Source organism: Cornus florida, unplaced genomic scaffold, assembly GCF_030987335.1.
Source record: "Cornus florida cultivar Cherokee Brave unplaced genomic scaffold, ASM3098733v1 CherokeeBrave_3.0.0_Hap2_Chr01, whole genome shotgun sequence".
NCBI lineage: Eukaryota > Viridiplantae > Streptophyta > Magnoliopsida > Cornales > Cornaceae > Cornus > Cornus florida.
Genome location: NW_026775571.1, coordinates 45,210,993 through 45,227,407, shown reverse-complemented (window position 1 = coordinate 45,227,407; position 16,415 = coordinate 45,210,993). Strand labels below are relative to the sequence as shown.

Sequence of the window (16,415 nt, the reverse complement as noted above, 5' to 3'; positions counted from 1 at the left end):
TTGAATTTACTGGATTGGAGTAGCAGTAACATTGTCGTTATCGCTCTTGGGAATTCAGTATATTTGTGGAATGCTGCTAATGGCGCTACTTCTGCACTTGTTGTGATTGATGAGGAAATTGGGTATGTGACAAGTGTTAGATGGGCGCCGGATGGAGTACATCTTGCTGTTGGACCCTTCATCTTGTCGGATGGTAAGAGTTTTCTTTTAATTATGCTTTCGTTTTTTCTATTTTATTGATCATTTATGCTTTTGTTTCTTTGAACAGATTATTGTAAGTAATTAGATGAGGCATGGTGAAAAGTTGGCATTCTTTTTTAATGTTGTTCTGTTAAAAAAAGATGACAAGCATTTTTGACTAGTTGTAAGAAACCCTGGTCAATAAAGAAAAATTTTATTACAAAAAATGAGATGATAAACAATAAGATTCAAAACACATTCTCGCTGAAAGAAAATTTAAATCAGAGACGAAAATTCCTAAAAATAAAGAATAGAGGCACTCACACCCCGAGTGGTTGGAGGAACGAAACGTTCAACTGAATAACTACAAACCAGGAACTCTGCTCTTTGATATTTCATGAACTCATGTTTTCCATGATATGTAGGTGCTAAGAAGAAATTGGGCTTCTGTCAGTTTCTCTAACTGCATTTTGTGTGGAAAAAGAAAAACTTAAAGAAAAACATGGGTTTAAATGCAACACAAGATGCATTTTTATATCCCATTTAAGTTCTGATAAAGTTGGTAGTTTCTTTTACCTTTTATTTAGTTTGGAAGAGAACAAAGTCCAGTTTAGTGGTGAAGTGCAAGGTTGAATGAGGCATGTATCATTGAAGATTTTATTATACTGATATAATGCATAAAGTGAACTACTATGAAGGATTATGGCTTGTATAGTTGGCCTATATTTTAGAAAACAAATATTAGAACTAAGAGTATTATATTCTTTATTTGGAGTGAAATGAAATGTATTTATTGCAAATTGTCACATTTCTCATGATCTAGGCATTAGATTTGATTTTTCTGGTGCCACCTCTCCATCCTGTACTCTAATTTTCTTGGTTTTTCTGAACAGCTGAGGACTTTGCAAGACGGGCATAGTTCAAGGGTTGGTTCTCTTGATTGGAACAATCACACACTGTATTAGAAAACTGTATTAGAAAATTAAAAGAAACCAAAAACTGTCTTGGTATGGATGATGGCTTTAGGATACTGCTGAAGAAAATACTAAAAAAATAAATAAATAAATAACTGTGTTGGTGTAGGAGTGATCCCGAAGTAGGGTTATTAAAGAAATTAAAGACTCAAAAGGTGATGTTTAACTGGTTAATCTTGAAATATAGTTGCAGTTTCTTTGTTCAGTTCTTTTATGATCCTGTTTTCTTACCCCTTGCTGAAAATATCCTATACTGGATCTTGGTTCCCTTTACTATTTAGTCTATTACTACTTACATATCTTGTTCACTGATAATCAAGTTAAATTATACTTGTACTTGAGAATCCAATATAATTAATTGGTCTTTCTGGGTGTATACCAAAATTTACATGAAAATACAAAACCTTTGGAATTAAATTAGGCGGGTCACAGGGATTTAGACCTCCATTACCCAAATTAATTGTATGGGAAAGCAGTATTGTTTATCAGGAGTAGGCGGAATTAAGTTGCCTACTGCCCAAATTAGCACTAGGCTCTCTTATCTTGGTTTTGTTTATTTATGTATGTTATTTTGTTTGTACGTTTTGGTAGTAGTTTCTTCGCTACATTTTGTTTGTCAATGATGATGATATCTATTTGATTCATAAATGACAATCTTATTCGTTCCTTTTTCTGATTAGCATACTGAATTTGAGACTTGTGTGATGCAGCTACTTGCTTGGATTTTGTACCATGGACAATGAGGTGATTTTTTGACAAGTGCAGACTGAAACTCAAGTGGTAGAAGGTTTATAAATTTGGTAAATAGCAGTGCTAGAAGATTTTGTTCCTGTTTTGGAACATTGATGAATGGTGAATTGTTTTGGAACTTTAGTAAATGATGAATTTTTTTAATGTACAATGAATTTTTTGTTGTAGTGATAGGCAGACACCATTCATGCACAACTTGAAAAAGTGATGGATGAAATAATTTAAAGATTATCCAAATGATATAAATAATTTATAGGAGGAAATCTATTTAAAAATTAAATTAACATTATAATAGTTTTGTTAAAATAAAGACATTAGATTAGTAAATTGTAATTACAAATAGGGATGTCAATAGTCTGCCTCATGACAACAATGGCACTATTTATAACTTTTTCAAACACTAAGGCTTTTTCTTGATGATGTGACCATACCTCTTTATCTGCCATGGTGTAAGGCTGTTTTACATTATTTGGCTTTTTGTTCAATCACATGGCTAGACACAGAATGGGACTCTTACTGAATAAATCAGCTCTTGTAGATAAACAAAAGCAACCCACTTTCATATCTTATCATCACATGGCTAAAGTTAAAAATAGTGGTGCTAGGTGCATGAACTATTATGCAAAACACCCCACTTCCTGCCAAAGAGAGAGAGGTGTAAGTCCCTTTTGTCAAATCATCACATGGGTAAAACTCATTCACATGTCTGTGAATTGGGCTTTGTAAATAGACATATGGCATATGCACAATGCCATAACATTAGCACTAGTAAATCTCAAGGACTGAGTTTTTTTGAGCAATAACGGGGAGGTGGAATTCATACAAAATACTGCATAAAATAAATCAAAAATACATACATTTCATATACATACTGCATAAAATTTAACTCAACTACTAAGTTTTTTTTAGCAATAACGGGGAGGTGGAATTACAAAGTCATCATCCCCTGTATCTGAATAATCTGACAACTCTGAAGCAACTTATAAGTCTGGATCATTAGTAATGGCTTGAATAACTTCAATTGGATCCTTATGCATCTTCTTTGCAATGGAAATGCTCTCATTCCTGCAACATCTGACATATAGATTTTTTAATAGCTTTGATCAAATATGAGAAAAAATAAAGATACTACATAATCAAAGTGCACTTAGAAATCTATTTAAAAAATAAATTAACATTATAATAGTTTTGTTAAAATAAAAACTTTAGATTAGTAAATTGTAATTACAAATACGGATGTCAATACTCTGCCTCATGACAACAATGCCACTATTTATAACTTTTTCAGACACTAAGGCTTTTTCTTGATGATGTGACCATTCATCTTTATCTGCCATGGTGTAAGGCCACTTCAAATTATTTGGCTTTTTTTTCAATCACATGGGTAGTCACAGAATATGACTCTCACTGAAAAAATCAGCTCTTGTAGATACACAAAACCAATCCACTTTCTCATCTTATCATCACATGGGTAAAGTTAAAAATAGTGGTGTTAGGTGTATAACACGACAACTATTATGAAGACACCCCTATCATGCCAAAGAGAGAGATGTGTAAGTCCCTTTTGTCAAATCATGATATGGGTAAAATTCATTCACATGTCTGTGAATTGGGCTCTATAAATAGACATATGGCATATGCACAAAACCATAACATTAGCACTAGTAAATCTCAGTTGTTGATCTATGGACCGAAAGTATATAGAACGAAAGTACTCGTTAAGAGATGCATGGATTGAAAGTAGTTGTTTTACATTCTCAATCGTTCTCAAAACTATTCCATTTATAACTTCTCACATCGATGGTTCATTTTTTTTTGTAAAACTAACCTGGCATGTAATCGTCGTCACCTCCATCGAGATTTGGTGTTTATTTATTTTTCAATGTGTTCAAGTGTGTATTTATTTTTCCCTCAATAAACGTTTCAAAAGTGTTTTTACAAATGTACCCTGTATTTATTTTGCTATTATTTGGCTTCTATTCATTATAGCATTATAAGCTATTCCATTTTTAACTCCTCATATTTGAAACTATTCCATTTTTAACTCCTCACGACATTTCGTGAGGCCATGAGACCCCTCCGACGTATAGGATTTTGCTGCTTGCCATTGTCTTCAACCAGCAAATGTTCTTCCTTCATATATAAGAAAATACTAGGAAATCTCCTCAGTATATATAATAAGATACTAGGAAATTTTCGAACTCTAGTGAATTGTCTTCCATAAATTCATGCTAACCCTTGTAAAAATATTTTGTGTTATTAACCTCTCTCACTTCAACCCGCTACGATTTGCTTGCATAACTCCTAATTATAGACTTGGAAGGTAAAACTCTATCAAATTACTTAAGGAACGCTGGCGGAAGTTGTAGTCGTTGAGAGCTCCGTTCCGGGAGAAAAACTTTGAAGAACTATGGACACAAATCAGGTAAGGAGAACTTTTTGCAAAGTACTATTTCATAATGGAACTGGCTTAAAAGCAGCTTCTTTACCTATTAGGGAGAGAATAATTGTTTTTAGGATATCTTATAGAATAAAAAAAAAAAATTAGCTTATGTGTAATGTTTTAAGTGATGTTGGAGTATATTTTGTATTACTCATTCCCTCAAGTTAGATAGATTGGAATAAAGTTTGTACTCTTTATGGCACTAATGGATTTATTTATGGATGTAATGTGCAACCTAATTAGCGGTGTGAGTTATAATACCATTTTCAATTGCAAAAATAAATCCCTTTTGCGAAGGTAACACTTTTTTTCCAAAGGTACCACATTTTTGAACTGAAGGTACCACTTTTTGGCGTCAAGGTACCACGTTTTCTCTAAACACTTATTCATGGCGCTAATGGAGCTATTTATGGATGTAATGTGCAAGAAAATTAGCGGTGTGGGGTGCAATACCATTTTCAATTGTAAAAATAAGTCTCTTTTGAGAAGGTACCACTTTTTCCCCAAAGAGACCACGTTTTTGAACTGAAGGTACTTATTTTTGGCGTCAGGGTACCACATTTTCTCTAAACACTTATTCATGGCGCTAATGGATTTATTTATGGATGTAATGTGCAACCTAATTAGCGGTGTGGGGTATAACCATTTTCAATTGCAAAAATAAATCTCTTTTGCAAAGGTACCACTTTTTGGCGTCAAGGTACCATGTTTTCTCTAAACACTTATTCATGGCGCTAATGGAGCTATTTATGGATGTAATATGCAACTTAATTAGAAATGCGGGGTGTAATACCATTTTCAATTGCAAAAATAAGTCTCTTTTGCGGAGGTACCATTTCTTTTCCAAAGGTACCACGTTTTTGAACTGAAGGTACCACTTTTTGGAAAAAAGGTACCACGTTTTCTCTAAACACTTATTCATGGCGCTAACGGGAGCTATTTATGGGTGTAATGTGCAACTTAATTAGCGCTGTGGGGTGTAATACCATTTTCAATTGCAAAAATAAGTCCCTTTTGCGAAGGTACCACGTTTTTGAACTGAAGGTACTTCTTTTTGGCGTCAGGGTACCACATTTTCTCTAAACACTTATTCATGGCGCTAATGGATTTATTTATGGATGTAATGTGCAACCTAATTAGCGGTGTGGGGTATAACCATTTTCAATTGCAAAAATAAATCTCTTTTGCAAAGGTACCACTTTTTTTCCAAAGGTACCATGTTATTGAACTAAAGGTACAACTTTTTGGCGTCAAGGTACCATGTTTTCTCTAAACACTTATTCATGGCGCTAATGGAGCTATTTATGGATGTAATGTGCAACTTAATTAGAAATGCGGGTTGTAATACCATTTTCAATTGCAAAAATAAGTCTCTTTTGCGGAGGTACCATTTCTTTTCCAAAGGTACCACGTTTTTGAACTGAAGGTACCACTTTTTGGAAAAAAAGGTACCACGTTTTCTCTAAACACTTATTCATGGCGCTAACGGGAGCTATTTATGGGTGTAATATGCAACTTAATTAGCGCTGTGGGGTGTAATACCATTTTCAATTGCAAAAATAAGTCCCTTTTGCGAAGGTACCACGTTTTTGAACTGAAGGTACTTCTTTTTGGCGTCAGGGTACCACATTTTCTCTAAACACTTATTCATGGCGCTAATGGATTTATTTATGGATGTAATGTGCAACCTAATTAGTGGTGTAGGGTATAACCATTTTCAATTGCAAAAATAAATCTCTTTTGCAAAGGTACCACTTTTTTTCCAAAGGTACCATGTTATTGAACTAAAGGTACCACTTTTTGGCGTCAAGGTACCATGTTTTCTCTAAACACTTATTCATGGCGCTAATGGAGCTATTTATGGATGTAATGTGCAACTTAATTAGAAATGCGGGGTGTAATACCATTTTCAATTGCAAAAATAAGTCTCTTTTGCGGAGGTACCATTTCTTTTCCAAAGGTACCACGTTTTTGAACTAAAAGTACCACTTTTTGGAAAAAAGGTACCACGTTTTCTCTAAACACTTATTCATGGCGCTAACGGGAGCTATTTATGGGTGTAATGTGCAACTTAATTAGCGTTGTGGGGTGTAATACCATTTTCAATTGCAAAAATAAGTCCCTTTTGCGAAGGTACCACGTTTTTGAACTGAAGGTACTTCTTTTTGGCGTCAGGGTACCACATTTTCTCTAAACACTTATTCATGGCGCTAATGAATTTATTTATGGATGTAATGTGCAACCTAATTAGCGGTGTGGGGTATAACCATTTTCAATTGCAAAAATAAATCTCTTTTGCAAAGGTACCACTTTTTTTCCAAAGGTACCATGTTATTGAACTAAAGGTACCACTTTTTGGCGTTAAGGTACCACGTTTTCTCTAAACACTTATTCATGGCGCTAATGGAGCTGTTTGTGGATGTAATGTGCAACTTAATTAGCGATGCGGGGTGTAATACCATTTTCAATTGCAAAAATAGGTACCTTTTGTAAAGGTACTACTTTTTTCCCAAAGGGACCACGTTTTTTGAACTGAAGGTACTTCTTTTTTGCGTCAAGGTACCACGTTTTCTCTAAACACTTATTTATGGATGTAATGTGCAACCTAATTAGCGGTGTGGGGTATAAAACCACGTTTTCAACTGCAAAAATAAATTCCTTTTGCGAAGGTACCACTTTTTTTCCAAAGGTACCACGTTTTTGAACTGAAGGTACTCATTTTTGGCGTCAAGGTACCACGTTTTCTCTAAACACTTATTCATGGCGCTAATGGAGCTGTTTGTGGATGTAATGTGCAACTTAATTAGCGATGTGGGGTGTAATACCATTTTCAATTGCAAAAATAGGTACCTTTTGTAAAGGTACTACTTTTTTCCCAAAGGGACCACGTTTTTTGAACTGAAGGTACTTCTTTTTTGCGTCAAGGTACCACGTTTTCTCTAAACACTTATTTATGGATGTAATGTGCAACCTAATTAGCGGTGTGGGGTATAAAACCACGTTTTCAACTGCAAAAATAAATTCCTTTTGTGAATGTACCACTTTTTTTCCAAAGGTACCACGTTTTTGAACTGAAGGTACTCATTTTTGGCGTCAAGGTACCACGTTTTCTCTAAACACTTATTCATGGCGCTAATGGAGCTGTTTGTGGATGTAATGTGCAACTTAATTAGCGATGTGGGGTGTAATACCATTTTCAATTGCAAAAATAGGTACCTTTTGTAAATGTACTACTTTTTTCCCAAAGGGACCACGTTTTTTGAACTGAATGTACTTCTTTTTGGCGTCAAGGTACCACGTTTTCTCTAAGGAAGATCCAAACCAATTTTTCATTCATTAAACTATCCATTTATCGACACCATGGAACCAAGGAAGATCCAAACCAATTTTTCATTCATTATAAACTGCTTCAGTTTTAAACTCCATCAAATTTGAAATTAGTACATTAATATAGTAGTGAAAGAAATTTCATTGAGACCCTAATATAATAAGCCATACAATACTAATTCCTGAAAACCCAAAAGAGCAACTTCATTTGATTTCATGTAAGGTAGATGCCAATATAATAAGCCATACAATAGTTGCAAAAATATACCAACCTATTCCACAATCAAAAGTTGCAAAGCTACTATTCTTTAAAACTTTAAAAATAGCTAACACCAACAGAGTGTAAAATACATGAAAAAAAAAATGACACTATTCAACAATACAAATGTCCCATATCCCACATCATTTCAGGTACCACTTTTTAGAAAATTCAACGATCCTCCTATCCCACTTCCTCTAGCTTCCAACTGGGCAAATACTGGTATGTGAGGTTCCTTGAGGTAAATGGTACCTTGTTGGCTGATGGAGGTGATGTTAGAATCATAAAAATAAAAAAAATAAAAAAAATTACTAACCACAAGTAAGCTGATGGAAGCTTACTTGAAATCAACATGCTTGACCAAATGGATAAAGTGCTTTGTTCTTTACAAAGTCCTTCATTTTGTTATTGTCATCTGAAAGCAAATTTGAAGCAATAATTGCACGTAATCTATCAACATCCACCTGCAAATTAAACCAGGTAAAGACAAATCATGAATATAGGATAGGGAAATGGACTTCATGCGTGAATACATATAAGTGTAAATAGATAGGAATCTAGTGTTGCAGAAACTATATATTTGATAAAGAAAACTTTTTCAACAATGTTGAATTTGGCATATGCACAAAATCTCGGTGATACTAAACTTTTATATGTGAAATATTGCATAAACAGGTAGCTTCATCCTTGGGAAATATGTTAGCAATTTGGTCAGATCAGCACAGAGACAGAACATAAACAAAACCAAAACAAATCTAATAATACGAAAGATCTCCCTGTCCCAAAATAGTTATCCCTTTTTACTGATTCCAAACACTCAATGGCACGCACCTTTTTTCTGACATTCCAAAAGTAATCTTAAAGTGACTATTTATTTTGAAATTTTTTAATCATTCATTTCAATATGTCGTAGTTTCAGTATCTTTTGTGTTCGGTTCATTTTTAATGAGCACCACTAAGTACAGTGAAATGACCATATAAACTGCAATATGTTCATTTAAAATGACAGGAGTCCAGTATTTGCGTATCTAATTGGTTAGGTGATGTAGGAAAAACAAGGTTGACTGATGATTTAAGCTACTGATCTCATACTGAATTCTTTGACAATGAAAAACTGTCTGAAAATATTTAAGAGTATGTTATTCATTTAAACCTCATCTAGCAAAGCTGGTTTCTACTCGATAGGACCCATTATACAGTGGATGTCAAACATTTTCTATATCATTCATTACATGGTTCATTTTATTGCTTACTTCATGTTAAATCCGTACTCACTAGAGCTGGATGCTTTCTCTTTCAAAAAAAATGGCACACATTAAGGGTATACTGCATTAGGGGGTTCTAAGGTTGAAAATTTTGTTGCCTAAAGGGGGTGCTTACCGCTCTCTTTGTTTCAACACGTGCCGTAGTCCCCTGGTCTTCCCGCTATTGACACTATGACATTGCAGCCTAGCGGGGAGAGATCGGAAAGCGAAGTACTTGCACATAAACATGGGTTTAAAAGATGCAAAAAGAAAAAAGAAAGGTATAAGCTGGAAAACGTGTAAAAACAGAATGGGGAGTGCAGTGAAGAGGAAGGAAAACGTTATAGTGGATGCATTTTGTGGTTGCATTAATTTTTTAAATTATGTTTGCATGTATTGGAATTGAAGACCCTCTAGTTTCAACCCTTGAACAAAAGTATGTAGGAATGTTGATCAGTTTTACAAATATATTTTTTGAAACCTTTAAAGGCAAGACCCATTTCTTCCTTTGAAGACTAATGACCAGTGGGTGCTTAGATTAACAATGCACCAATGGTTTAGAAGAAAACAGAGAATTAAATGATTAACGAAGAGTATCGAGGAGATTGTGTGATTTAGTAATTCGGTATTTTCTTCATTCGGGGAAAAAAATAAATAAGACCCATGTAAAAAATAGAATTGGGCTTCACCTTCTCTTTTGGGTGACTGAGTGAACCATCCCATTTCTCCATGAAGTCCAACATGAAAGCACCATAACTATCGCTGAATAAAAGACTGTTTAGGTATCTGTTAATTATAATTGTGAACATAATTAGTACACCAAACTAGGAACATTAAGTGATAAAATTACCTATCGGGCTGTTGAGGTACGTTGGGCACATTGTATATGAAGTTTTGTAGATCTCTTCTGGTGAATACCTCAACCAACATTACCTACAAATGCACAATATATAAATGATTAGAGTAAAAAATTCAGTACCACGTTCTTCAACTTGTATACTTTACCGTCCTAATTTAACAGTAAATGAATACATAATCAAAAAAATGAGCTCATATGTAATAAGCGTTTACCAAATCTTTTGACATCTTGTCTGGAGTATGCTTATCATGCGAACATTGCTTCATTGAATCCAACACATCCATACGACTATCGCAAATGTTAAAGACATACAAGCACCAATGTTTCTCATTTACAAGTATTGGAAAGAAAAGCTGCATATTTAACAATGTAAAAATTTAATTACTTTTAGAATCATATTTTTTTGATAAAAGTATAATAATTATTTATGTTTGCAAGTGATAAATATTACCATATTGAATTGGCAAACTTTGTTATCATCGACATTCCTTATCCTTTTATACTTGTTCCAAACTGCTTGTATTTTACCTTTCCTATCAACCACTTTTGAAGGTATCTTGGAAAGTTCAATCTGAAAATGCACACAATTGATAACCTAATATGTGTCAAACAAACACTCACTATAGATAGAAGAATTTGTTACCCCAATCGAAGGCGGAAAGAAAAATTTGGTTCCTCTACGCTTTTGTTTCAGCTGGAGCATTTGGCAATAGACTTCAACCACCTACAATGATCACATTTAAACCATTAATGCATGCGTGTGATTGGTTTAAAAAATCAATGAACTTTAAGTGAACATACCATATTTGATATCCAATGATTGTAAGAGATTGTTCTCATCTCTTTTCTTGTGAGGAAAATATCATTTATGTTCACCAGCATTTCACTATAATTAAACAATAACATATTAAGTGTTTGAGCATAGAAAGTAAGTAAATATAGAGCAAATAAGAAATTATTTATATAATTTCTCACTCATCATTTCTGCTCTCATCCATGGCATATGAGATGACTGCCTTTGCTTCTGGACGAAGGACACGCAATCGGTTGACCTTCATTTCAACCCAAGGTGATCCCTTATGGCTCCCAAGCTTTGTAACACGTAATAAAGGGATCACTGCTTCCTGCACATCACGCTCCTCTTCCATTGCTGTGGAGGTTCCCACTTCCTCCTCCATTGGTGCGGGGATTTCTCCTTCCTCCTCCATGGGATCGTGTTTTGTAAAAGATTGCCAGGGTGAGTTTGCTTGTCTTGTGGAGGTTTCGAATTCCTCCTCCACTGGTATGTGGGATTCATCTTCCTCCTCAATCGGATGGTGTTGTGCAAACAATTGCGAAGATGGGTTAGGTTGTCATGTGGATGAACTGGGTTCTGAGGATCTCGACCCCCTGCCTTGGCCTACATTGTGCCGTTGCTTCCATTTCTTAACAACTTTAATAATTTCATATGCCAACTCCTAACAATTTTAAACAAGTTTAATAAATATATATATCAGTTAATATATAAATGTAACCGTAGAGTTCCAAGTAATTATGAATATACAAATATAACTGTATATTTAGTACCAATTATAAAAAGCCATAATTGACGTGATTACCTTATCGGCATCTTCAGATGTATCAGTTGTAAACTTTACCTCACCGAAGCCGAAACCATTATATTTATGCTTCTCCAAATTCAACCTCTCGCCTATTAATTTGTTGGTCCATCCACGTACGCATGACATCTCAGGCTTCGGTTTTGGTCCATTGACATCCACACGGTGTAGGTAGAAAAGCTACAACATATAAGCCATTATGATAATGACATTATAGCTATTTAAAATAAAATGATAGACACATTACAAATATTATATCTTAGAACATACCATGAGAAAGAACAAGCATCCATGTATGTATGTACAACCTTCTCTTCCTTCCTTTCCTTTATAGGACGCAATTCCTTTTTTCAACCAATCTAAAACAAACTTCCCCCAATTATACGATTTAATAGCATCCATATTGTCAACCGCTGCCAATAACCTTTTGCTTGTCTCATTTTTCGATATGGGTGCTAGAAGTGATCCGCAAGCGAAAAGGACAAAAGCCCTCTTGAAGTCATCCCCAACAGGAAGAACGTCTAATTGATGCACTAAGTTTGGCACTTCTATTACACCGCCCTTTAAAAAAATGCCATTTTCTAACCAATGCACACTTTGTACAATATAATTTGGCACATCTTCTCCTCTTCCGGAGGGTAGGCCAAGTACCTCTTCAACGTCACTTGGCGTAACATGGATCCGAGCGCCAGATTCAAGGGTGAGATGAGATGTTCTAGGGTCAAAGTGTTCTACCAACCATAAGCACAGGTTGCGCTTCAAAATGGTACACTCGATGTCTAAAAGGGACCCAAACCCAATCTCTTGTACGGCAACCTTTTTGTCTTCACTTAAATTGCAAACCGTTTCCTTGAATTTATTTGGAGAACACCGGGTATTCAACATCTACAAATAAATTACCAACACAGGCACATTAGATACAAAAAGGAAGGATAGAGCACATATATGGACATAACAGTCCAACTTAAATTTACCAATTTGCACTTCTACACATTACATGTTGAAAAGATTCAATCTCAAATCTGCTAGCTTACAAAGGCACTTGGGAGTACTCATATATTCCTAATTCATTAATTCAATACACATTCTTCGGAATTAATCCAACTAAGCACGTTAATGATAGGTAAAACACACAAAAAGAATCATATATAAAGCATCACTTAACCCAATCGAATAGATAAAAGGAAAAAAAAAAAAAACACTTACAGTTTTTATTTTTATTTTTTTTATTGAAATTGTTGAAAAGTTCTTTTCCTTGGATGTTAATGGTCGTATGGTTTACCTAATAAGGGAAGGAGGAAGGATCCAATGTCCTCATACCATTTGTTATAGGAATGAAGGTTCTACCTCGTATTTTTAATTAGAGAATAACTCTAGGGGGTTTCGATTACCATTGGAAATGCTCAGCTCAGAGGATAAGTAATGGACCTTTTTGTTGATGATCTTATGTTAATCGCAGCTGGGATGTTGAATCTGTTAAAATACTGACAGAATCAATAGCTCAATTTAGTTTTAACTTCTATTTCTAGCTTGATTCCAAATAATGCAAAGAGGTGTCATATTCTGATCTGGTATAGAGACTGCTACTCAAAACCTAATTCTCAGAAAGCTTAATTTCTCTATTAGGACCCTCCCAATTAGATATTTGGGAGTTTTATTATTGTCTAATAGACTGAATAAGCAGCACTGTGATCCTTTAATTTAGGAGTTTTGGACTACCAACTACTCATTTTGTGCTGGAAGGTTACAACTTATAAAGTCTATGCCATTCTCAGTGCAAGTTTATGTGGCTTCCCCCTTTGAATCTAGGACATTCAAAATTCAAACACACAATCAATTACCAATTAAGCACCCAAATTGGCCCACAAATATTAATAACATCAGTTTCTCGAGTCAAATAAATAAGTTAAGAATTATCCTTTTTCAAATAAAGTTTTATGACAACACCATGATAATGATGATTTTATTTTTGGGAAGCACTGGAAGTGTTTTTGTTGCTTCTACAACTGAATAACTACACAAATCTTTCAACCTTCAAACACAAAAACACACACACAAAAGAAAATAAAAAAATAAAAAAATGAAAATTTTGTTGTTTATATATTAATAAATTTTGTTACTTTATATTGTACTTTGTTTCATATACAATTGGGTGCCTGTCTTAATTGACAGATTTATGCTTCATGCGGTTAACATCCAATTTATTATTAGCATGAAAAAAACTGGAATAAAAAAAATATATATATATATTTAAATAATTAAAGATATGACTTACCAGTATGAGGTGATGAAAGCACTCTAAAATATGGTAAGACCGTAGGGTGCTGCAATTGTAAAAATTATAATCCACAATAAGGGCCTTCAGCTTGTTCAAGACTAAAGTTCAACCCAAATTTACCAATTAGTCTTTCAAATCCTGCAAAGGGAGATCCTATTTCAGTCATTATATTCACAAATATTTATAACTAAAATTCATAAAAAAAAAAAAAAAAAAGTATATAAAAAAGATCATAAAAATTTTCACCAAATAGGATTTAGTTTGCAAAACAAGAATTACAGTTACAAATCTCAGAACAAGATAACCATAAACACGAGAAGCTAGAATGAACACGAACTGTCATCTTAAGACATATACACCAACTTATTAACTATTAATAGAAAATCGAACATGACACAGATATTCAAATTTATAAGTCCAGTCTTCATTTAAGCTGAGTCTTATGCAGTAGTTATGCTACAAAATAGGAACCACATGCTTTAGCTTTTATGTTACTATAATTATAAATTAAGGAAGGCTATTCTAAGTGTAAAGAAATAAGAAAGTGTGCATCAGAAACAAAGAAATAAAGAAAGAATTAATGAAAGAAAATAGAGTTAGCATGCTTAGGAATGCAAGGCTCTCTTCAAACTGGCAACTGTATGCTAAACTAAAAACTACTTCAACCCTTGTTTTCTTTAGATATACTCTTGTTGAAACTCAGAATTTGTAATTTGGTGGTTTGACAAATCTCACACATACATGTTACTTTCAGAAAAATATGTGTACATGGGTCCAGTTAACTGATGGGAGATATTCTGATGACGTTTTCTTGAGTCTCCGTTCAAGTTTCAAGCTTAAATAATTTATCCTATCATGAATTTATCAATAAGGTCACATCAAATCCAACTTCTAAATATTAATTTTTTTGTCTTTCTTAAAGGGCAATAAGAAAATTGAAGACCCAATCAGGGTCATCTCTCCTTTCTGCATTTCGATCAGCAAAAGGAGAAAAGGTTTTGGAAGTGGAAGGGACAATCACCAGCCAGCCGGTTCTTCAAGACGTGGGAATTTCTACTTGGCCTAGTATATTTTTGTGATAGTTCAACTCTTTAGTATTCAAAATGCTACTTTATATATATATATATATATATATATATATTTGATATAAAAAAAGGGGTCAGGTGACATGGTGAAAGCTTAAACTGGCCACTATAAGGAGACATATTTAAGTATGAGATCAGCCATTTCGTAGGCTGTAAACAAGCTGAGTCAAGCCAACTTTATAGAGCTTATGCTCAGCTTGGCTGGTTAGAAGCAGTGTCTGAGCTTAGTTTGAGCTTGGTTAATTTTTTAACAGTTGTGATCAAACTTGACTCACTCAAATAAACCAATTACTCAGCTCGGTTCGCATAAATGAATTGAGTTCTTAAGAAGTTCTGGAGGATGGGAAATTTGGAGCCTTGTTATCATAATTGTTAGTCAAAATAAAATACGCGCGTCATGCTTTGCAACTTCTCACTGTTGGAGCAAAAGATTGAGAAAATGTGTCTGTGTGACTGTAGATTCTTAGTTTTAATTGTTGATTAAATTTGGACCATTGACTTCTTTTTCTGTAAACAAATGAATATCAAATCTAAAAGATAGGTGAAACGCATGAAAAACTTAAATTAACAGGATAATCTGCCAAGGAATGCTCTACGATGTCTCTAAATGCTAGTTCAAAGTTTCAAATTATGTGTCCACATAAGGTATAAAGGAAAAAACAATCATGAGACTTGCTACATCAACAATATTCAAACATATATACAATAATAACAACGAAATAGTAAAAAAAAAGTTCAATAATTGCTGTACTACTTTCACAAGTGATTGAAATTTGCAATAAACTGTACATTATGCATAAAAAGGCTTCCTAATAACTATTGGAAAATCTGAAAATTTGGATACAAGTCCATTCAACCAATCTTTTCCTAAGTCCTTATACTTTATCCTATGTTTGGTTGCCAAGAAATTGGGAAAACAAGAAGAAATTAGGAAACATGGAATCTTGTAACAATTCTACTCCTTTATAGAAACTTGTTAATCTTAAAGTTTTTCTTCTTTCCTTATTTTCTCTGCTACCAAATAATGGACAGTTCAAAATTGTTGTGTTCTAGCCTAATTTAACCTACATCTTAACTTAAAAAGTCCAAGCAATGACTTAAACTTTTATAAAAGATTGGGATGATCAATACCAAAGTCCATGCCTTCTAGCAAACAAATTTAATGACATAGCTAGCCCTTTGTCCTACATTGTTAATTCTCAACATACACAAAGAAACATCATCCACATATGCTACAAAATGAAATTTTGCATATACACCATTATTAGTAAGACAAATCCAACAAAATGAGATTAATTAATCAACAATAATCTACTTATCCTAAATTATTTTTCAGTCAACTTGTTCATTCTATAGAGAAAAGAGTATCACCCAGTGGCCTAATTGATAGAGTGGCCAGCTTCCTATGTTCGAGTCCT

General features: G+C 34.0%; 1 protein-coding gene across 1 annotated transcript; it reads right to left on the bottom strand.

Annotated features, from left to right (window-relative positions):
* Nucleotides 1–10,023: 10,023 nt before the first annotated feature.
* On the bottom strand, nt 10,024–11,244 carry LOC132271474 (uncharacterized). Its single transcript, XM_059772862.1, has 6 exons — nt 11,012–11,244; nt 10,838–10,922; nt 10,680–10,760; nt 10,488–10,607; nt 10,249–10,389; nt 10,024–10,110 (listed from the first exon to the last, which is right to left on the bottom strand). Exons 1-6 carry the CDS (start codon nt 11,242–11,244, stop codon nt 10,024–10,026), a joined length of 747 nt encoding a protein of 248 aa, XP_059628845.1.
* Nucleotides 11,245–16,415: the final 5,171 nt, after the last annotated feature.